Below are 24,662 nucleotides of genomic sequence, written 5' to 3' on the forward strand. Positions count from 1 at the left end.
TTTTACCGAGACAAGGTTTCTCTGTGTAGCCTTGGCTGCCCTGGCCTCTTGAACTCACAGATATCTATCTGCCTGCTTCTGTCCTGTCCCCCTACCCCACCAGAAGTGGGATTAAAGGTGTGTGCCTCCTCGCCCGACCTCACATCATTTCTTATCCCTTCCTACAGATCCTTCTCCAGCCTCTCTCCTTCTTTCAGGTCTTTGGTTTTGGTTTCTCACTTCATTATTAGGGTTGCTTACATCAGCATGGGTTGAGGGTTGTTTGAGTGGCTGTGTCACGAAGGAATATGACTCCTCCCTACCCCTCTGGGAGGGGTGGGGCCTCATAAGGAGACCCTTCACCTCACACACCCAGTAATGCTAATAAAGAAAAAAAAAAAGTCCAGCTAAGCTTCTATTAAGCAAATACAATTTTTTATGAGTAGCATTGCATAAATAAGTCTGTCTGATGAAGGCTGGAAAATGTTTTAGCATATATGCAATAATGGTATCAATAGCAAAAGTATTTTTTCCAAAGCATAATTTAATGGTACTGTAAAACTTTAATCTGCAGTACAATTCCTCATTGGCTAAGGCAAGGGTTTGTGTTTTTTTTTTTTTTTTCTTTAAGTTTCATTAGAAAGCTAGCCATGATGATACATATCTGTCAACACAACATTCAAAAGGCAGGAGAATCAGAACTTTGAGCCAGCCTGAGCTACCAAGCATACTACAGAGAGGCCAGCCTGAACAAGACTCATCTCAAATACAACTCAAAGGCAAAGCTAGGGTTGGAGGTGTGCGTTGTATTTTGTCATTAATATTTACTAGTAATATATCTTTCAGTAAAGCTACAGTTAAACCTAAACAGCTGTATAAGCAAATCATCACACAGAAACAAGGATTTATTTAATTAACCTAAAACACAATGCTGGGCAATAGTTACTCCATCCTAAACCTCCAAGACTGCAAAGTTCCTACTATTCAGATTTTACCCATTATACTTGCTTTTAGTGATATGTTAGGTCCAGTCCATCTCTCCACATTGTTCCAAGACCTCTCCTCTAGCTTCTGGTCTCCCAGCTTCTTTCATGCTGCTTCTCCTTCTCTGCCTCCTACTCCTTCCTCTCCTCTGGCTCGTCCCTTCTCCCTCCTACTCCTTCCTTTCCATTGCTCAACTTTGTGGCTGGTTGTTTTATTTTGGCATGTTTACACAAAGTTGAGACAGGTGATGCTTAGAATTAGTATCACAATGCAATGTCAGGATTGAAGTCAGAGAATGGGGAAGAGAAATCAGCATTTGAATGAACAAGGGTAAGGTGTATACATTCCAAAAGAACATTATAGCAACAGGTATACCTCTGGTGGAGGGCTCATCTAGCACCTGCAAGGCCCTGCCAGACGCTCACTCAACACAGGCAAGGCCCTGTGAGATGCTTGGCACCACAAAAGAAAAAAATAACAAAACGGCAAAACAAATAGAGTTTTCATGTGTCATATTTCAAAAATATTGATTTCCTCATAAACATCCAAATATTATAATGAAACATTAAATATTCATATTCCTATTTTCTTTTCAACAGAGAAATATCATCTTGGATGGAGAATAATTTGCAGCCACCACAATCCCTGAAGGCTAGAATGATGTTTGCACAAACACAGACTCTTTCAGAGCTCAGCAGGTGAGCACAGGGGGTGAGGGTGGAATCATCTACAGACAAACACAGGCTACACCAAGTCAGTTGCACGTTTAGGACACTTTACACCAATGAGAGGCTCTAGCAAGTAGTTAAAGAAAGAAGCAGAACACTTGCAATGATGGTAACTTTGAATTTCCTCTATTTTTGCATTCAGGTGGAGTGGATTAGCAAATATTTGCTTCACTACCCTATTATTTATTATTTATTACTATTGTTATTACTATTTGCAGAGCTAGGAATAATCTGGGCTTTTGTATGGCAGGCAAGTGCTCTACCACTAAGCTATACCCCAAACCTGAAACATTCTATTAAAAGGAAATAAAACAATAACAAAAATTTTCAGAGCCATCCTTTAAAAAGTCAGTAGACAACCATAAATGTTCAGTTCCCAGCACCCAAGGCTGTCTCTTCAGGCACCAAAAAAAAAAAAAAAAAAGTCAGTAGAAAAACCAGTCAGGCAAAATTTTTTTCCTATTACCTTTCAGTTTTTTTACATTTCATTTTTCCACGTCCTTTTTTAAAAAAGATTTATTTATTATTTATACAACATTCTACCTGCACACTAGATCTTACTATAGATGATTATGAGCCACCTTGTGGTTGCTAACAATTGAACTCAGGACCTTTGGAAGAACAGTGAGTTAGTGTTCTTAACCTCTGAGCCACCTTTCCAGCCCTCTAGGTCCTTATATGTTTCCTGGGACAAGGGGGCTACTCTAAGTGTTTTCATCATAAACTTTGACATTCAGTGTAAATTACTGCCCCAAATTCAGTTATGTTCTATGTTAAGTTTAATGATAAAGCACAATGACAATAACATAACAAAGCTCAACAGCTTATTTTAAATGATAAAATATTAGTCTATAGAATCTTGGCACATAAAGAATAATGAATAAACAAACAAAAAAATCTTAAGAAATAACCAATAAACTTCCAGTTAGACACAGCTTTCCTAAAGCCAGGGCTACAGACAGGTTTAACCTTAGCTCAGCATTTGGAGGACATCTTGAGCAAGTCACCTGATCTCTGTGCTGGTAAACATGACAGATTCAAATCTTATCTGCCCTGTCTGTGATTTAGTCTGGTGAGCAGAGGCCTCTTCTACCTTGAGACTTACTTCAGAAGCAACTGCATAAACTTTTCCTTGATCACTGTGTATGGAGAAGTTTACGTATGGATGGAATAAGAAGCTCTTTCCATAAAATTGGTAAGAGATGACTGTTGAAATGGAACAAATGGGTAGATCTGAGATACATTCAGAGGAAGACTTAGCTGTAGGCTAAAAAATAGATAACTAAGAAGGGGAAGCACTCCCATGAGCAAAGGAGTCTACACTCATAAAACAGGCCACAGAAGATACAGAAAAATGACACTTGTCATGAGTATCCCAGGGGAAAATCAGGTGTGACAGAAAACCCAAACCCAGACTTGGGCACCCTAAAAAGAACAGGTGAAAATCAGGAAACCTGATTGTAGGCTTCTTTTCTTGTCAGTGGAGTGAGTCAATTTTTGCTTTATATGGCCCACACTGACTAAGAACTTGCTACATAGATCACTGGCATCAAAGTCATGATCCTCTTGCCTAAACCTTGATGCTGAGATTACAGACCTATGCTCATGCTCACCTATCCTTCTGTATTCTGAGTCAGGGTCTTTCGATGAAACCTAGGCTTCCCTTAAATTTGTAGCCCTCCTGCTCTGGCCCCCTGAGAACTAGGAAGCCAAGCACACAACACCACAACCATCTAGGTGACTTTTTTAGTAATAAATTCTGCTCCAAAAGACGAGAAGAAAAATGGATGGAGAGTATGTGCAGGGTATTTCATTGTAACTTTTGGTGTATTTCTCTCAAGCTGTTTAATTTATTTTATAGGCCATTTTATGAATAAGTTTTAGATTCATGTAACAAGATTCAAAAGTCTACATTAATGAATGACAATCTTCAAGCAGAAAGGCTGGCAATTTTTTTTAAAATAATGAGTTTCGTTAATGCACACATACACAGAGAGAGAGAGAAAGAGAGAGGGGGGACAGAGAAAGTGTGTGAGAGAGAATGGCCATGGCCCTCAATCCATCCTATTATGAATTATCTGTACAACTTCAGGCACCTACATTTTCCTACCAACAAAGTGGCTCAGTTTGGCTCACTCATTTACAGAAGGTACTCACCAAAGTACATTACAACTCATCAAGTTAAATGAAGCAGTGTCAGGGGCTAAAAGCTTAAAAAGAAATTCTTAAGATTAAAAAAAAAAAAAAAAAAAAAACTAAAGCAAAAGGCTGTGTGCAGGGCAAATGGGGATTCTGAATTGGTAATGCTGATGGGAAGTCATTAATTCGCAATGATGATGCAGATAAGTAACATGGGACATGAATTCTCTGAGGATTTAAGGTTGGGAAAGCCCAAACCCTAGATGATAGGTCTATGCTGTAGGTCTAGTCTGAGTCCAGGTGGCAAGATTGCTTCATATTTTAAGAAGCAGGGAGTATTCTTTAGATAAACAAAAATACTTGCTAGAAGTGGAAAGCCCTTCCTCTAAGCTAAGTGAGCACTGTGTGTACAATATTTCACTGAGATCTCATCATATCCCGGAAGTTTGTCAGCTCTTCTTAGTCTCATTTTTTAAGATGAAGAAATGGAGACTATGTAAGAAGCTAAGTGATTTTTAAACTAAGCAACTTGAAAGAGATCAAGCCATGGAGTAAGAATTCAAGCCAAGACTAAAATTCTGGAGGCTGTATTTTACTGCTCATTAGACAGAAAAGAATACTTACCTAAGTAACCACAGCCCCACTCAGACATAGTGATAGCTACAAAAGCTAAAATCAAATGTAAATGCTAAGTGCACTTTTTACTGGGTACAGAGAAATACCCAAGCTATGCCCACGCCTCCATGAATCACTGCACAGTGAGCATCCACACATTAGCAGACGGGGGTCACACTGTTGCAGTTATTAATCTCTCCCCTAAATTGAACCATCCTCCAGACTGAAGCAGCAGAATTTTCCTCCCTGGTTTTTGAAGCTTTGAAACTGGAATCACACTCTTCTATGTCTGTAAAATTCAGCTGTTTGGTTGAAAGAACACATTTATTCTTACTGTTGTATGGTATGAATATGGTATGGAATGGTATGATATTTGGTATGGTATTAACTTCCTGTTGTATTATTAACGGATGTTTGGTTTTGTCTAAGTTAAAGGTGTTTAGAAAAGGTGCAACTATGTACATTCTTATACCCTGTATTTGGCAAGCACAGGTTTGCCCTCTTGTTGGACTGCATCTGGAAAAGAAATCTGCTGGGTCAGAAGGTGAGCACACAGCCGGCTTTCAGAGACCGCCATATGATTTTCCAAAGAGGAAACACTACTACAGTGATTTACAAGTTTTTATCCCTAGCAGATGGACACACAGGCAAAAGCAAAAAACAAACAAAAAAAATTAAATATACCAGAGGGCTGAGAGACAGCTCATAATTAAGAACATTTAATTGCTCTTCCAGAAAACACAGGTTCAGTTCCCAGAACCCACACTGGCTACCTCACAATCACCTGTAATTCCAGCTCCAGGGAATCCAACACCCTCTTCTGTCTTCCATGGACAGCTGCACATAGCAAACCATACACAAAGACACATACACGTAATTAACTAAAATAATAAAAATACCAGAAACCAATGCATACATGTCAGCAATAGACTTTTTAAAAACTTTAATAATCATCTGAATGTTTTCAAAGCCTCGTGTAGTCACTGCTAAGAAAAAAATGGTGAGAAAAGTCTCACAAGGGTTTATGTGAAGTAGCAACTGGGCTGGCTACAAACTCTGGTGGACTTTGGATGAGCATGAAAATTCCTAGTTCTCACTTCACTCAGTGAGGCCAAGATGGAACTCCTCATGCCTATGGGCCTTGGCCTTTTCACCTCTACAATCACCTCGGTGATGACAGGGTTGGACTCGTAAACTGTAAGTTCTATTTCAGGCACCATATTGTGTGGTACAGATAGGAGGATATTTCTGGCCTCTTAACAGAAAGAACACAGTCCAACAAGTTCACTACATAATTCACTCAAAGCTAAAGCATAACAATGGGGAATGTACTCTGCTGCAAAATACAAAACGAGCAGTACAAAGAAGGAAGGTTAGTGGCCTGATACCCTAGAGAAGTTTTAACAGCTCAGGGCTGGTTTAAGAAAGTTTTAGGAGAAAAGATTTTGAAAATATTTGGCTATGGTGATTACAATACTAAAAATTAAAATGTAAATACACCCTTGAGTTCTCAAGTTACATTAAAACACATTTTTTCCACATACACCCCCAATCTTCTCTTTTGTCAGTATTATTCCCTTAAACTATCATTGATAAAAAAAAAAAAACCTCAAATAAATGAAACAAATATCAGTGAGTTTGACATTTCACCTCTATTTTTACTATAAGCTTTTTTTTCCTCTGCAATATCTAGGTTCCTTTATATTTTTCCCAAGTTAAAACCTTATGTTTTGATTCCATTGTTATTATTTAAAACTACACTTTGGGCCTGATTGCATTAGGTTTTGAAGTTAAACTTTCTATCATCATTTTTTTAAGGTGCTTTTGTATTTTATATCTCCTTTTCCTTCTATTTTTAACTAGAATAACAATGAATTTTAAAATAAATATACACAAGGTTGTATGTCGAGCAAAACCCCACCCGGGGGTATGGATACATCTTTGTTACTCTTGTTAGCTTTTAAAATTCCGCCAGCATCTCTCCTGCTGCTTGATACTTGAAGATAGGCTTTAGAAGGACTACGCCCTGTCATGTGTCTAACGTTAGCTTCTTTGTCTTTGCTTTGTAGTGTTTAAACAAGAAAGCAAGTCAAGCCAGCTGTATAAGCAACATGGAAATCCCTGGGGAGGCTCTTCAGCCTCCCCTCCTTAACCTGTTGACACAGAAGGTCAAGACCAGCACTGGGAGCTGTGCTGGATTCTGTACCAAGAAGGCTGTCTTTTATAGTTCTATATTTCGGAAACAGAGTAGAGCCACAGATGGAAGAAACCATCACCAAACACCAGAGCTCAGAAGGTGGTTAGGTTATCATTTGAGTATACTCAGAAGTGGGTTCTGGCTATCTGGCTGAAGGGAGGGGGAGTCTTTTCATTTAAGAATGTAATAAGGCTTCTGAGGCTGACAGCAGCCTCATTTACATCTGTGAATAGGGCTAATTCATGGCTGAAGATAAATGGCAAGTCAGAAAGGCAGGATTACCTTATCCTGGCATTTGTGAGCGCATTTACATATGAACAGTCGAAAGAAAGGGGTGCATACTCTGCCCGGTACCAATCCACTTAGGAAACTGCAAACCTAAAGTGAAAAAAGCCTCTTTGGCACTGCAGTGTGACAAATACCATTAGATGTTCCGGGGCCATGTAGCATTTAACACACACATAACAGCAAGAAAACTAGTGGTTAACAGTAACTGGGAATAGAGAAGTTGCAGACAAGCTGTGCATACATTACCCTCACGGAAAGTTCATAAGGCTCTTATGGGCTAGGAACAACCCATTTAAGAGGTGAAAAGAGCTGGACCCCAGGAAGTTAAATGACTTGTCCCACTGCCATGTACTTATAGAGCCAAAGTTATTAGTGATTAGAAAGCCTACAGAATCGATGTCAAACCCTGCTCCACATCTGTATCTCTCTCACAGACCTCTGAAGTACAAGCTATTTTGACATAAGGCTATATAAGTAAACATAATTCCAGATGATTATGGGATAAGCCCTAAATACCAAGACCTATGTCTTATATTACTTATACACTCAGGGATCCATTGCTAGTGACACAGAAATAAAGGAGGCCGGCAGACTACAAGGAAGAGTGAGAGGGCTTCTGTTCACGAGGAAGAGATGAAACGGTGTTTCCAGGGGAAAAATGCAAAGCAGATCTGAGTGCTACAGTTGAGCAACAAAGGAAATGGAAAATGACAAAGAGCTGCCAATATGATCTTCGAATCCAAATGTGCAGAAGGTGTGCTATACACTAAGCCAGGGCTTCTTTGGGGCAACAAACAAACAAACAAACAAACAAACTGCTATGATGGGGAGAAGAGTCTGGCTTTGGAAGGCACAAAGATGTATACCCTACCTAAATGAGAAATGAATGTGCAGGAGCACTCAGGAGTGGGGATGAAGATAGCTGGTGGAACAAATGCTTGGAATGTGCAAGGTCCTGGAATCAAGCCCAGCCACACACACACGCGCGCGCGCGCACACACACACACACACACACACACACACACACACAATCCCTCTATAATAAACTCATTTCAGAAGTGAAGATTAGTTTCCTAAATTTATTACACATACAAAATAGCAAGCAAAAACAAACAAACAAACATGTTTTTTTCATAACCTTATGGTAGTCAGTAGCCTGTCTTAAATTTTTATTCTCTGACTAGACACGGTTTTCTACGATTGGGTTATCTGGTGTTTTAAAGGGAGCGATTCATGACTACTCCCTTTAAAATGTGTGCAATAGTACCTGATTTCTACAAAGGTGAGAGTGGGAATGGGAGTTATGAACTATATTCCTACACCATCCAACATAGACATGACTGTTCTTTGCTTTGATACTAAGCCAATTGTTTCACCAACTGGCAAAGACTTGGCCTATCCTCTTTAAAATAATTAAAATGAACAGCTTTTAGAACTGTAGCAAAAAACTTCAGTTTCTAAAGGGAGGTAAGAATCAAATTTGTATCTGATTAACAAAAGATTAGTATGTTTCAAGTATGTAAGGTTTGAAAGGGGGCTTTTGATGGTCCCACCCTCCCACAAAAAAACAAAACAAAACCTGGCTCTCAGAAAGCAACATTAGAAATACAATACTGTAATGAAGTAAACACCTCAAATATGCTTCAACAACAAAAAAAAAAAATTAAAAACAAAAACAACAACAACACTTGGAGATGTTGAGAATGAACCTTTGATATTCCACCATCAAAAACAATCTCCACTCATTTGATTTATATTTGTTAACTTTCCTGAACAATGTCAGCAAAAACTAGCATATGACATCTTTGGTTGCTTTTCCATGGGAACCTTCAGAAGTCTGAGACACATCAGGAGTGTGCCTTGGATGTCTCAAAAGATAGAAATAGAAAGATCTTGGGTCAGCCAGAAACAAGGGCCTCAGACAGGCATCAGAAAGGGCATTCAACTTAACACCTGTCAGAGATTAAATATTAAGGCCTTGTGGAAGTCAAATCTTCCTTACAAAGGTTTGAGTGCAGACTATCTCCCAATCTCATGTATTGTCTATAGCCTGTAAAAAAGGCCATTCTCGATCAGAGCTGTCTTTATGAAAGCCACATACTCTTGTATCAAGTTACCATGAATTTGGCACCTTGAAATAATATCCCTTTATCGCCCTACATTCCTGTAAGGTGGTAATCCAGTGGCTTGGCTGGCATCTGTGTGTATGGTCTCTTATGCCCAAAGCAAGGTGTGGGAAGGACATGCTGCTGGCAGAACCCAGTGGCTTCCCTTGTCTTCTGAGTGCCCAGCTCCCTCAAGCCTCAGCACAGAACCTTTCACATGCTCATAATCTCTAAACTTTCCCTTCTGTCATCAGCTGGAGGCAGCTCTACTTTCTAAATGTTTCTGTGACAGGTCAGCCTGGGTAATCCAGGCTAATCCCCGGATTGAAAGGTTACTCTTTCTTACATCTCTTTTCATCCTATATATATCGCACAGATAGAGATAATATGAAGGGATAAAGATCATGCCAGCTAAAAATGTTCCCCACTGCAAATAAGGAATGTTCTGCTACTCATAGTCATCAATTCCAGAGAATACACACAGACCATCTCACTTAATAATCAATTACAGATTGAAATGGAATGAAAGTCTGTCTCCTCCCAAATTCCCATGTTGAAACCTTAATCCCTAAAGTGACCATATTAGGAAGTGGTTAGGTCAGAGGGTGGAGCTTTCATAAACAGGGCCTCAGAAAGTCCTCTCACTTTGGAAGCAAAGAAGAGGCTGCAGGCCACAGCCCTGAAGCAGAACCTCTGGAGAATCCATGCTGGCACTCCAGAACCACAAGCAATAGTTGTTGGCTGTTTGTAAACCAACCAGTCTATGATATTTTCTTATAACATACTCAACTAGGATATGAATCAACCATTCAATTATTTATGTACATCACCATTCAGGGTAATAAATATTATACCCTTAGTCTTGATTACCTTGTTTTGTATGATAGTATCTATACTAATTTACTTACAAAATTATGGCTACATCCCAAACAGAACTTTTCAGGGGAAAAAAAAAATCACAATTATTTTAGGATTGTTTGGTTTTTTTTCCTCTCTGGTCTAGAATCTTCTCTTTCCTAAATGCATAATCTGACTTGCAAGTCTTTGTTTACCCCTGCTTCACACGTAATTCTTTACAGAGAACAGAGGAAGTAAGTGGAGAAGCAACTGTGGGTGTATCTGCTGCTTGTAACTTCTAGGAGGGTACAAGCTAATGCTTTCCATTTCGCCTCTAACACCAAGCCGGACGACATGCCGAAATTCTCCTTTATATTTTTAATTATTTTTCAATTAATAGGGAATTGATTCAGCCAATATTCATGTGAGTCTTGGCATTGAACCTAGTAAAAAATTCAGACCCTGAACTTAGGTTCTTCAGAACTAGCACAAGAAGGCAGCAAAAAAGAAAGGGATTAATAATGTTGTATGAAGAGCCAAGTGTGGTGGTGCACGCATTTAATCCCAGCACTAAGGAGATGGAGGAAGGTAGAGTTGGTGGTCTGCCTGGTCTACAAAGCAAGTCCAGGACAGCAGAGGCTACTCAGAGAAATCCTATCTCAAAAAGCCATCATCATCATCATCATCATCATCGATAATACTATTGTACAAAGCCTCTATCTAAAAGCCTCATCTAAGCCCCATCGAAATGCCTGCCCTCCATCTAAATGCTGCTAGTGAAGAAAAGTCATAATCTCCTGTCCTGCCCATTAGAGGACTGACTACAGACCAGTCTCAACCCAACATGCATAAACCTACCTGAGCTGGCAAGCATTTAAGTTTGCTTTCCAATTTATACACACACACACACACACACACACACACACACACACACACCTCTACTGTTTGTCCTAACTGGATCACCATCAATGAACCCAATAAAATTAGTATTTCAAGATTCCTCCATAAATTCTATTAATCAAAATATATTTAAATTCTATTAAACTTACTTAATAAAGGCCAAAGAGAAATCTCTGTTGGGCATTTAGCATGTAGACTGTTACTCTCTTTTCTTTCTTTTATTTATTATTATTTATTACAATGTATTCACTTTGTATCCCAGCTGCACCCCCACCACCTGTCTCCTCCCTGTCCCACCCACCCTCCCTCTTCTCCCCCTATGCCCCTCCCCTAGTCCACTGATAGGGAGGACCTCCTCCCTTTCTATCTGACCCTAGCCTATCAGGTCTCATCATCTTCCTCTGTGGCTTGGCAAGGCTGTACCTCCCAGGGAGAGGTGATCAAAGAGCCAGCCACTGAGTTCATGTCAGAGACAGTCCCTAATATGGTCACTTTAGGGATTAAAGTTTCAACATGGGAATTTGGGAGGAGACAAACTTTCATTCCATTTCCATCTGTAATTGATTACTAAGTGAGATGGTCTGTGTGTTTTCTCTGGAATTGATGACTATGAGTAACCCACTTGGAAAATGAGCAGCCTATGGGCTTCATTTGAGCAGGGGGTCTAGGTACTCTCCATGCATGGCCGGAGGAGTATCAGTCTCTATAGGACCGCCTGGGCCCAGGTGTTTTGGCTCTGTTGGTCTCCTTGTGGAGCTCCTGTCCCCTCCATGTCTTTCTATCAACCCCTTCTTCCGTAAGATTCCCTGCACTCAGTGCAAAGTTTGGCTATGAGTCTCAGCATCTCCCTCGATACCCTATTGGGTAGTCTCTCAGAGGCCCTCTGTGGTAGGCTCCTGTCCTGTTCCCTGTCTTCTCCTACTTCTGTCCTGTTTGCCCTTCTGAATGAGGTTTCAGCCTCTTCTCTAGGGTTCTTCTTGTTGTTTTTAGCTTCTTTATCCTAGATTATATGTCTAATATCCACTTATAAGTGAGTATATACCATATGTGTCTTTCTGCTTCTGGGATACCTCACTCAGGATGATCTTTTCTAGTTCCATCCATTGGCCTGCAAATTTCATTATTTCCTTATTTTTAATTGCTGAGTAGTATTCCATTCTGTAAATTTACCACAATTTCTGTATCCATTCCTCTGTTGAGGGGCATCTAGGTTGTTTCCAGATTCTGACTATTACAAACAAAGCTGCTATGAACATAGTTGAGCAAATGTCCTGTTGTATGGTGTAGCATCTTTCCAATACATGCCCAGGAGTGGTATCGCTGGATCTTGAGGTAGCACTATTACTAATTTTCTGAGAAAGCACCAGATTGATTTCCAAAGTGGATGTACAAGGTTACATTCCCACTAGCAGTGGAGGAGGGTTCCCCTTTCTCCACAACCTTTCCAGCATATATCACCCCTTGAGTTTTTTATCTTAGCCATTCTGATGGGTGTGAGGTGAAATCTCAGTGTCATTTTGATTTGCATTTCCTTGATGACTAAGGACGATGAGCACTTCTTCAAGTGTTTCTCTGCCATTCGATATTCCTCTGTTGAGAATTCTCTGTTTAGTTCTGTACCCCATTTTTTAATTGGATTACTTGGTTTGTTGGTGTTTAACTTCTTTAGTTCTTTATATAGTCTGGATATTAGCCCTTTGTCAGATATAGGGTTGATGAAGATCTTTTCTATTTGCATTTTTCTACATGTAAACATCCAGTTGCACCAGCATCATTTGTTGAAGATGCTGTCTTTTTTTCCATTGTATGCTTTTGGCTTCTTTATCAAAAATCAAGTATTCATAGGTGTGTGGGTTTATTTCTGGGTCTTCAATTTGATTCCACTGATCCACTAGTCTGTTTCTATGCCTAGACTATTACTTCCAATGATAAAATGATATGATGTGGAGTAATTTTTTTTTTAATTCTCACGTTGTGGGAAAATGTGCAGTCACTTTAAAGCTCTACAGTCCACAAGCATAGGACAAGAACATGGCTCACTTGAGACTGCAGCTCTGACAAAGAAACCTTTTTGCATTTCCGCCAGACTACAGGATCAGAGGCAGACAAATTCTGGAGTAGAAAGCACCACAGCCCACCTATGGCTTAGCTTTGGTCTGTGACTGACACTTTCAAAATAGAGAATTTGTAACTGGAGCCCTTATGAAGAGTGAAAAGAGGTCTTAAACCCAGGAGGAGCCACAATCTCACTTAAGTCTTAAAAGACTGACTCCAACTACTCGGTTGAAAATAGGTTGTAAAGAAAGCTTAACCATGGTCCAATAAAAACCTAGGCAAGGCAGGTAGCAATAAAAGTGATGAGAGGCAGTCAGATTTCAGAAATTATTTAATAGGAGCCAATGGGATTTGACAAACTGAATGTTGGGTGATGAGGAAAGGGCAGGATACAGAATGTCCTGGGTTTTGGCATAAACAACTAGAAAGATGGATTTGTTATTGAAGTAATAGCTCAAGGTTAGGTATAAGCTGATAAGGAGTTTTTGAAGTAAAGTCATCCAGACAATTACACGGAGTAGTTGACTTAGCTGCATTGGAAGCTACCAAGAGGGGTGTAGACTACAGCTACAAACTTTGGAGTTACTCACATGAAATACTGGAAATAACTAAAAACCACTGCAGGACTCTTCGTCCTGACTACAAAAATTCTGTTTTTTTTTTAATTTGTTTATTTTTATTTTATGTACATTGGTGTTTGACTACATGTATGTCTATGTGAGGGGTTCAGATCCCCTGGAACAGGAGTTACAGACAGTTGTTAACTGCTATGAGGGTGCTGCGAATTGAACCCAGGTCCTCCGGAAGAGCAATCGGTGCTCTTAACTGCTGAGCCATCTCTCCAGCCCCCTACAAAAATTCCTGACATGACACTTACAACAAGAACCACTCCCCTCTGGCAAGGACAGACTGCCTTTTATTGCTGTGCAGAGCATCTATGTAGTCTGACCCAGTTTTTGGCCACTCAGCTACTTGATGCCCAAGTCAAGACATCTAGCTGCTCATTACAAGGCTCAGAACTTGAAAGTCACTTTCCAAAACTGAAAAAGGAAAAATTAAAGAAAAGGATCTCATCAAATTAGCAGGCTAGAAAACCCCTGAGCACATTACAAACCAAAGCAACCCCATCGATTTTAGGGGCGCCAGCTTCCTTCCTCCCAGCAAAAGAAACCTTATCTTTTTTCAAATAACATTCAAACAATGGATCCATTTTACAGTTTCATGGAAATAAGTGAGCTCTAGAGAATAACCATGACACCCTCATTCTCAGAAAGACTGTTATCCTAAGTCAGAAAAGGAAAAAATACCTTATAACATTCCCCACAACACCAGACAATTGGGCAGCAGAAAAAAAAATGTTTAGTATCAAAGGAACGAGATGACTAACCTGAAACTATCATGGGAAGGACTGGCCTTGCAAACCTAACTGAAAACTGGCATAGTTCAACATGCTTGAAACTATGCCAAACGGACTTATCACAATTCAACCCTTAGAGCATTTATAAATGCTGTGATTTTAGAGAGAGAGATACATAATGTCCTCTCTTCATCTATGAAACGGGTTTGTGTCCCAAAATGCTCAGGATCAAAAGCAGCTCAGATTTTTTTTAATTTTTATTTTACTTTTAATTTCTGGAGGTATAGTGAGAAATGAGACATCTTGGCCCCAAGTCTAAGCTAAAAATTCAGCTGTTCATATCCACCTCATATATATGGACCCTAAAAGCAACAGTCTAAGATTTTTGATGTACCCATGTTTTTGACTATAGCCAAGCTCATGATGACCCGTGTTGAATTTTCCACTTATAGCACTGTTTTGGACCTATGAGCATGTCAGACTTGGGGTTTTCTGTTGAGGATGTTCAACCCACTGTCTTAAGCATACATGGTGATTTGCTAACATTAACGCTCAGTCACCTGTTCTCTCAGATGCAAAGTGGGTTGCCAGCTACCACAGAAGCAATATAGAAAATAACCCCCAACTCAAAGAGAGCTCATTAGCAGTCTTTTAGCCCAGTATGCAACCTATGTAAGTTAAGAGTTAAACTATCTACCTACACATTCCTCTCATCTGGATATGGAGAGATTTTATAAAAATAAAACACTTTTTATAAAAGGGACCATCTAAGCATCCAAATCTTGCTTTAAATTTTATCAAGTATTTGTTCTGCCAGGAAACATTTCCAAAAGTGAAGGGTTTTGTTTCAGTTGCTGTGGCAGCAATCACTTTCTTTGGAGCAGGGGACCCTTCAGTTGACATGGGTTTCAAACTACCGCTTTACTCTAACACTCCTCTGCCGGTATAGTCGACTTACAATTCTTTCTTTTCATCTGGATTTATTTATACAACTTAAGAGCCCAGAAAACTTTGAAAAGGCCGGTGTAAATATGCTGCAATAGAAAATGAAAACTCCATCTGCCTATGTGGAAACAGCAGATTTGCACATTATGCTGCAAAAGAGTCTTTTCACAAGTCAAAGTGGGTCTAGTCAACAAGTCTTCACAATACCAGAGTCAAGCTTAAATAAAACTATTGTATACATTATACAAAATGTGTAAAATTTTATGAAAACTATCATTGAATCTTCGGGGTTCTATTAGGTAGACTGTGGCTTAGGAGCTCTTCCCTCAAAGGACTAAACACATCTGATCAAAGGATAGACTTGAGATTTCTTGACTTTTCTTCACTAATGGATGTTAATCATTTTAGATATCTAGGTCATGATAAGCAAGGGACTCCTTTTAAAAGACTCTGCTTTGCTTTGCTCCAAAGTTAGTCTTGGTGAAGAAAGAATCCCCAAGAGCTGGCATGAGCAAATGTGCCTCTAGGATAGACAAAAAAAAGGGGGGGGGGCAGGAGTCTTACGTCCTAAAGAGATTCAGGCCAGGGTGTGGAGCAGTACCTCAGGGATGAGTTGGCTTTGCTGAAAAAGGGATGGATGGTGCTTAGCACACGGTGATTGGTGATTGTTCACCAATATCAGTAAGTTAGCATTCATACCCAAATTTTTTTCAAAATGCTTGTGTTAAACTTGATGAATTTCACAATAGCAATAAATTCTGAATAAATCTAGATATATAAATTAGCTGTCCTGGGATAATACTGGGCTTTTTTTTTTTTTTTTTTTTTACATAAAGTACTAACTATTCTGCTACTATACCACAGATCCAGAAAGAATGAAACAGAAGGTCTTTTGTACTTTTAAAATTAGACAAAATCTGCTCAAAAAAAAGAGAACTTGGTATGATATAGCTTTGGCAAAAGGGATGAAGTGCCACTGTTCCTGGGTACGAGCCGTCTTCACACACCCCTTTCCTTCACCTGTAACCAGCACATGCTGCTTCCCCTGCTCACTTTCTTAGAGTGAGAGCATGGCAGAAAAGTCATTATTCTCAGCTTCTAATGTAATCTGGCTTCCCCAGTCATCCTCTCCCTTCATGGGAATCTTCTTGCACACACTCTGGCTCCTGGAGGGCTCCCTTTGCACCCTGCCCCTTCTCTCTCAAGAAGAACCCTCTCAGGTCCCAATTCCTCCTCCTTCTGCTTGTCCTCCAAATACTTACCTATTATGACTTCTTACTATTTGGGTTGAGGTCATTTAGGCTAGCCTGGAGCTTACTATGTAACTCAGACCAGTCTCAGAATTGAGATAATCCTCCCCAGTGCCAGCGCTACAGGCTTGGGTACCACACCAAGCTTTGTTTGTTATAACTTTATTTTAAAAGTCTGAGTGGTAACAAGGCTGTCAGTAGACTGTTCCTCAGTGAAATGAAACGGTAAGGGACCCACATGGCCTCTTTCCATCGCAAAAGATCACTTTCCTATTGTTTTCAAATGCTGCCTTCAAAATTTTCACTAGAACAAGTATGGGGTCTTTAGGAAAACCTGCATTTCTTTTCCATAAGAAAGTTCTCAAAAGAAAAAGTGGCCATGAGCGCTTCCATTTTTCTCATCATGCACCCTCCTATTCAATCCAAGGCTAAACTCGCTCATCCTTTTGCTTTGATTGCTCTCAGAATTAATGGCATTTTGGTAGGAAGTGACATCAACAAAAAAGTCTAACCTCAACCTAGGCTAACAAAAACTGACAATGTTAGGTAATCACTAGACAGAAGACAAACACCAGTGACATCACACAAAAAAATTGTTATTTAGCACGGCCAACTCAAAATAAATAGAACTTAATTTTAATCATTGTGTATGATCTTATAAAGTTGACATTTCCAATTTGCAAATATTCCTTGCACTATCAAGGCCACATCTTGCCAAAGTGTTTAACTGTGCCAGAGCTATGGCTTAAAGACTTTTTCGACTGTTTCCAGCATTAATTTCTCCTGCTGTTTAGAATACTCCCCTACATATCCCTCAATACCTTTGTGCCCAGCCCATGGCCTAGCATGGCAGCCTCTATCACACTGCTCTAACCACCTCAGCCCCTCTCGTGTCACCTCTACTGAGGCATGATTAGATTACTAATTGTGTAGCTGTACTAGGGTGTATTCGGCAGGAAAACAGGCATAACCAAACACCTCTGTCTGTGTAATCACATAAAGGTGAAATGCCTATCGGTTCCTATGTTTGAATACCTAAGGCCCCAGCTGGTGGAACTGTCTTGGAAGGCTGTGGAACCTTTTGGAGGTGGGATCTCACTGAAGCATGTGGGTCATTTGGGAGGTGGGTCCCAAGGTTTTATATCAAGGTCCCACTTCTCATCCACCACTTCTTGTCCATTCTGCACTTCCTGACTGTGGAAACTATGTGACTAACTACCTCAGGCACCTTCCTCAGTACGTTCTCCATCCACCATGTTGCATTATATCCCTTTTAAAGCTAAAAGCCAAAAGGTGGCTTTTCTTGGGTATTCTGTCACAGCAACAAGAAAAATAATTAATACAGGCTGTCAGAAAGAAAGACAACTAAGAGGGAACAGAAAAAAACAACAGAGAAACATGAAAATTAGCAAAGAAATGAAACAAGCACAGGTTAAAATGGAGATACAGATATTGTTCCCTTGTTTGAATGTCTGCCTATCATGTATAAGGCTGTTATCCCCCGTGTGGCAAAACTGAATGGTGTGATGGCACACACCTGTAATCCCACCACACAGAAAGTGAAATTAGGAGTTAATTCAGGGTCATCCTATTCTACCTAGTGAGGGAAGCCAAAGGACACCTTACCAAGGCTTTCAGTAACTAAAATCACTTGCTTCAGTTCCCCTGAAAGAACTATAGCTTTTTCTTTGCACAGTCTAGGAGCTACAAATAGACAGATCTTCAAGGCCTGTGTACTTGGTACAGCAAAACCTGCAACGGCTTTCAGCCCTAAGGACAGCACCTCCTAGATTATGCCATGCTCAGCAAGGTGATCTAGCTTCTCCTCTAACAGTCACATTAACAAGAACAGAGTTGGCTCTTTGTGAATTACTTGCTTCTCTCCAGTTTTAGTAATATAAGGTCGCACCAGTGAGTTTTTTTTTAAACTGTTAATATAAATTGCAGGTGTAAAGAATTCCCCTTAGTAGCCACAGGTTACTGGCTACCAATTACAGGTAGTTTTTAAATGAGTGGCAACTGAAGGAATGAGGGACACTTTCAGAGAGATGGCCTAAAGCATCTAAAGACACTGCTCATTTACACAACACCCAAACTCTGAAGACATGATATCAAAATGCCCAGAATTCCACAAATGTGATATTCCCAGTGTTGCTTTGCTTTTCTGCCTTCAAATGACGCCAAGAGGCAATGAAGAAAACAGCAGGCACTTTCCTTAATGACTGCTCACTGGCTCACTCTGGGATTGAAGAAAGTGCAAGGGCTGGGTATGGGATACACCTAATATCCCAACACACAGGAGCAGTGTGAGTTCCAGGCCATCACAGTGAGACTGTCTCAAACAAAGGTGTGAGGGTGGCGAGGGACCTTCCAAAGCAAATGGTTGCTTGTTAGCACACTTGAAGAATTCACTTGTTCCAGCACAGAAAAAACAAATCTGTTTCTGATTCCTGACATTGGTTTCTAAATGCTGCCAAGAAAAGAATCTAAAAAATTCTCTGCATATACAACATATACAAGACAACTGGAAAGAGGCCTGTGCTTCATCCCAGGGAGCGCGTCTAGGAAGGCCTGGGGGCCGCTTCCAACACAAACTACCCTCAGAGGAGCAGCAGCACATGCCTGAAATGGTTCAAGGCCATTCTCCTGCTCTCTAACATAACTCTCTGCTATTATTAGACAGCCCAGAGGCCTTCCTAAATCTGTAACTCAGAAAGCAGAAGAGAACGCAGGCGAGACTCTATCATGTGGAGCATGCAAGCAGCTGGGACACACCCAGCTGCACAGAACGCACAACTTTCCCACTTCATCAAACTAGCTTTCTCTAACTCTTGGAAGACACACTGAGAAGGGAAAGAACCCAACCCTACACCAACCCCTGCTTTAAAATCTCTGTAAAAAATGAAGAACCAGGGAAAAGTCAATATAAAATTCAGCTATTAAGGCCTAAGTATACCCTAAATACTAAACTAATTCTTAGGCCAGTAACAATGTCTTCATTCATCCTTTCCATATGAACATAATTTTTATTTGTCTTACTTTTGTAACTCAAGAATAAACATAAACAAGGGAATGGTGAAAGGTAAATCATCCAACAGCCTGACCTACTATCTAATGCAATTGTTTAGAGTTTGGCTCACAATGAGTTGACTGCAGTGAAATTAAGTTCAGTTTTCTTAACTTTCTCAACAGGATAAAAGTTCATGAAGGAAACAGGACTGTGCAATGGAAGTAACAGTTTTGTTTGCTTGTTTTTTGCATGGCTGGACTTGAGTAGATTTCCAATCCATTTATGTACAAATTGGCTTTATGAATGCATTCTCATGTTTCTAAAGCATCTTCAAAGTAGCTGTGTACGGCAGTCACAGCACACCATTAACACATCTCTTTTAAAGCTAACTCAATTCACAGAGTTTATGCATGTTCTGCTATATTGGGTTTATATGGTACCCTCCTAGAATCCACATCCACCAGAACTTCAAAATAGAATATTATTTGGAAACAGGGTTCTTGCAGATATACTCAATCAAAAAAGAGGCCAGACATGACATTAGAGTGGACCCTAATTAACTGATGTCCTTATGAGAATGCCACCCACCACAAAAACAACAGTAACATACAGGAAAGGTCTCTTGAAAACAGGCCAAAACTGGTGAGATGCTGTTACAATGATCGGAATACCAGGGTCCACCAGAAACTGAAGAACCAAGTAAAGATTCTCTCTTAGAACCATGTTACATGACTTTTATTGGGATGATAAAATAGGACATCTGAAATCAAGACATTTCACAACTGTCTATTCACTCCAGAAAGGATTGTGATGACAAACCAAAGACACGATTCTACCTAAGTTTAACTTGGTGAACTGGTGAGGCTAGTGGGGCTGCTTACAAGAACATGGTGACTCCAAGCTACCTTCATCCCTGAAAAGCCCATCCCAGCGTGGGTATAGAGCTTCTGCCCAGCTTGCTGGCAGCTCCACCAGGGAGTCTCTTCTTTCCCAACAATGGCCACACACACACCACATGCATGCACAGACACATACATACCACCTTGGGAAAAGGCCTCTGAGCCTTGTAGATTTTTAATAAATCTACATTTATTATGTGTGCATGTGTGGTGTATGGTATAAAAGCATGTGTGAATGTGGGTATGTATATAACATAGCACATGTGGAAGCCAAAAACAACCTCAGTAGCTAGTCGACACTTTTCCCACTTTTTGAAGCAGGTTCTCTTATTATTGTTGCTACACAGGCTTGACTAGCTTGCCTGCAAAGTTCCAGGAATTTTCCTGTTTCCACCACCCAGCATGCCTTAGGAGGACGGGGATTATAGATGTGCACTATGGCGCCCAGATTTACCTGGGTTCTGGGGATACAAATTTAGGACATCACAGTTGCAAGCCAAGCACTTTGCCCACTAAGCCATCTACCCTACCCAAACCTCACCATTTTTTGAGCTTCCTAAGCCACGGAAGTTCCCTTAGCTTCTTGAGTCCTATGATCCTCCTTCTCTTCACTCTTGAAGAGCATGTTTCAATTGGGTAGAAGTGTTACATACCAAGACAATATCTTGATTTCAGATATCTTGCTTGTAGAACCTTGTAACTAATGGCAACTGCTCCAGTAAACCAATGGAGGTTTTTCTGTTATCAGCACTACCAAGATGATACTTTGCTGAAGTCCAAATATCAAGTGTAATCAGGGTGTGACACTGTAGTGACATCACATAACACACGATTTAATATTTATAAGACATCAGTCCGTAATAGATTAGAAAACCTTTAAACATCTACCCCCTATAGGAAAAATACTTGAAGATAATATTTATAAAGATGAAGTTGATATACTGTGTTTAATAAATTTCTAGGTTTAGTCATCTTAGAGATAACTGGTGTTCATGTGATTTTAGTAGTAAATATTTAACCCTAGTTTTTTAAGACAGTCATCTGTGTCTATACACGTAGGTGATAAACACATGGTAGCTTGCTGTTAGTTATACTGTTTGGTCAGCCAGAAACTCCCATCTTGGGAGCATGATGGATCACTGACTAGGCAATGCAGGAATGTTACACCATGCATTTGTTAACCATGCCTTGGCAGGGCTTTGGAAGGTGTCTTCCCAGAGACTAGGAGCTCAGTTGTTGGTCAGAGAAGTTAATTTGGGTGACAGCAAACCGTGATTCATCTTATTAAAGAATCTATCCATTTCGTAGATAGAGAACAACAGTATGCTATACCAGTAATAGTGATAGCAAAGGTAAATTCTATATAGGCATTTACTATACTAAGCACAAAATTGACAGAAGGCTAAAAAACATGATTTCAGGAAAAAAAATAGCCTCAAGAAAAGAAAAATTGAGTCAACATGGAAGGCTATCTGATTAGAGTATTTTCTTTCAGCAATTCCGAGAAATACACAGGAACATGATTTAAAGCAAAAGAAAAGCAATCATGTTTCCTTTTAAGGTCAATAGCCTCATGAGCTAGAAATGGAAATAAGCCAGTTATTGAAATTACCCCATTTCTTAAGTGAGAACACCAGCCATCAACAAGTGACCCTTCACACGCCTCGATTTAATCTTACTTTGTCATGGGCTTGCCTCAATATGAACACAAATGATTATATACAATGTGTTACTGTATGCCAGAAGGCTGTAAAACACAGGAAGGTGTGGATTATCAGTCGTTTTTTTTTTTTGCTGCTTAGATATCCAAAACAGGTCTTTACTCACGCTGTTCAAGCAAATTCCATGTTAAAATACACACACTTCAACATCAAAGTCTTAGTTGTTACTGTATGTCATACTCAAAATTCTTAAAACTCTGCTAAGTTGACTCAGAAACTGAGTCCCTGGTATTGATTAGAGAATTCTCTCTAATAAAGTAAAACTGGTGTTATGGGATAAATGGAGGGGAAAAAAAAACACAAACAAACAGAATGAGGCTCTCAAATTCATACCCAATGGCAATTTCACAACTGCATTCAATTAAAAATACTTAACTTTGAGCTATCATAATGATGTCAACTGCTCTGTGGAAATCATACCATCCAATAATATTGTTGACTTCCTACACCTTTCCCCCCAAGAAAAGTAAGTTTAAAGAAAGCAATTTCATGTGATTTCCTTATCCTCTTCATCAAAAATTACTTTTTAAGAATACTCAAATTCATTCAGACTAAATCTCCTGAGAAATCCATTTAAACTCTATATTGTAAAAAATTAATCAAGGCCAGGCAATGGTAGCACATGCCATTAATACCAACACTTGTGAGGCAGGTGGATCTTGGAGTTCGAGACCAGCCTGGTCTACAAAGTGAGTTCCAGGACAGCCAGGGCTACACAGAGAAACCATGTTTCAAAAAAGAAAGAAAGGAAAGAGGGAGGGAGGAAACAAAGAAAAAAAGAAACAAAGAAACCAATAATGATGATGTTTAAGGAGAAAAAATATGATGTTCTTTTACATTCTTATCCCCTCAATTTGGTCAACTTTGTACCTGGTATACCAACAAATATCCCCCAACTTAAAGTAGAAGATTGAGACTCTGGTGAGTTTTAAGGTATCAAAATAAGGATAAACACCACAAAGACAGAAACCTCACAATCCATACCTATATCCTATTAACAGACTGAGAACAAAGGAGTGGCCTATACAGCAAACAAGCCAGGAAGACCTTCATTCCCAAAACTGAAAGCCTGTCAAGAATTTAACAACATGAGAATGACATACACAGAAAATATGAGCAATGCAGCCTGCTTCAGTTCCAAGGAAACTCATCCCAACTCCCTCATTTCAATAATCTCATAAAAAAAAAAAATTCTCACATAACCAAAGTTCTTGACATTGTGACAAGAGCTGTAAGAACATAATTGTTCAAGGAATAAAATATTTGAGTAATAAATAATAATTATACAATAGTTATTCAGGAATCACTACAGATACTGAGTTATTCATCATGTTAGAATACTTAGGAATAACTCACACGTAGCCAGAACAAGAATTATCTTCTACAGTAAAATGGTTTCATTCCCGAATTCATGAATAAGGCTGAAAGCAATGGAATCTTCCCCCTCTACTCTATTCTAACTTTGTGTATGAGCAATTCCTAACATGAAAAACATCTCCTCTAGGACTCTCAGTACAACACTAAACAATTCTTACATTATGGAACTTATTTAAAAAACAACAACAACCACCAACTCTATCTTCAACTTTTAACTACTTTTATCTATGACAGAACACAAACAAAACACATTTAAATGGAGAAATCTTTTTGTCTAAAAGAATTCCACCTCTCCAGCAGGGGGGTCTTTCTTCCTGTTTGTGACCAAAAAAAAAAAAAAAAAAAAAAAGAAAACAATGGCTTTTTACTTTCATATTACTACCTGCCCTCACACTCTAATTGCAATGGATCCAGCCCTGTGGCTTGAATGAAAGTTTCCCTACAGGACGCAAGGTCCCCTCACCTTTCAGGCAAAACATTCTTCAGCAATTCCATGGAAGCGCTGGTGTTCTGGGAGACGATGTGGCCTGCAGTGCTAGGCACAGCTGTCTCCCACCCACCTCCTCAGCAGCCACCGCCAGAGAGCTCAGGGCAGCCAGCCAGAGCCTGTTAATACAGGAAGCCACTACCCAATCCCAGCTTTCTGGCCCGCTGCTGACACCTCCCCATTTATCCGTTATTTTACACCAGGATCCTAGAAAGGGAGGAGAGTCCAGGGTCAGCAGTCTCAGCTCATCTGTCCAGTGCAGCCCCGGGACCACGAAGATCCCATTTGTGCTTATCTCCGTGTTTTCCATCACAGCAAATGTGGCTCTTCAGGTGATCAACAGCACAGAAATCACCGGATTCAGTTTAACTGTTTGCTACTAATTACCACCTAACACCTTGACTTCCATGTTCCTTTTCTGTCCCATGTTCTCCTCTCTCCTCTGATGTGGAACAATCATATACTAGCATGTGATTAACACTAAACCTTAGAGTACTAACTCTCCACATAGTTGAATATATATAAATTAGTGACTATGAATGAAACACTCATATACTATACCAAGTAGCAAATCGCATGTACATGTTGACCATCATTAGGCTACTCGTGGTGTGGATAAACATATTAGTATAGAAATGTGAACTCTGTCATACTTTTATGACATTGTCAGATGAGGAAGTGAAGTCAGTACTGGAGTATGTTTCTAACTATTGTGGTACAACTGGGTCTTTCAATCTCTTAAGCTTACAAAGGAAAGCTAAACTCATCCTGGCAAATTCTCCATCATAG

The 24,662-nt window shown here is 39.8% G+C and overlaps 1 protein-coding gene across 5 annotated transcripts in view; it reads right to left on the reverse strand.

Annotated features, from left to right (window-relative positions):
• The window catches only part of Nhsl1 (NHS like 1), a 215,289-nt gene that overhangs the window by 84,766 nt on the left and 105,861 nt on the right, over positions 1-24,662 (reverse strand). Inside the window, exon 1 of one of the 5 annotated variants that reach the window (XM_021644506.2) lies at positions 23,850-23,978. The exons of the other annotated variants lie outside the window; for them this stretch is intronic. Coding sequence (XP_021500181.1) covers positions 23,850-23,865 — 16 coding nt within the window. The 5' untranslated portion in view covers positions 23,866-23,978. Of the gene's footprint in view, positions 1-23,849; positions 23,979-24,662 lie in introns of those variants that run through there. 5 annotated transcript variants of the gene reach the window in all.

This window comes from Meriones unguiculatus, chromosome 3 (genome assembly GCF_030254825.1).
Source record: "Meriones unguiculatus strain TT.TT164.6M chromosome 3, Bangor_MerUng_6.1, whole genome shotgun sequence".
NCBI classification, from domain to species: Eukaryota; Metazoa; Chordata; class Mammalia; order Rodentia; family Muridae; genus Meriones; species Meriones unguiculatus.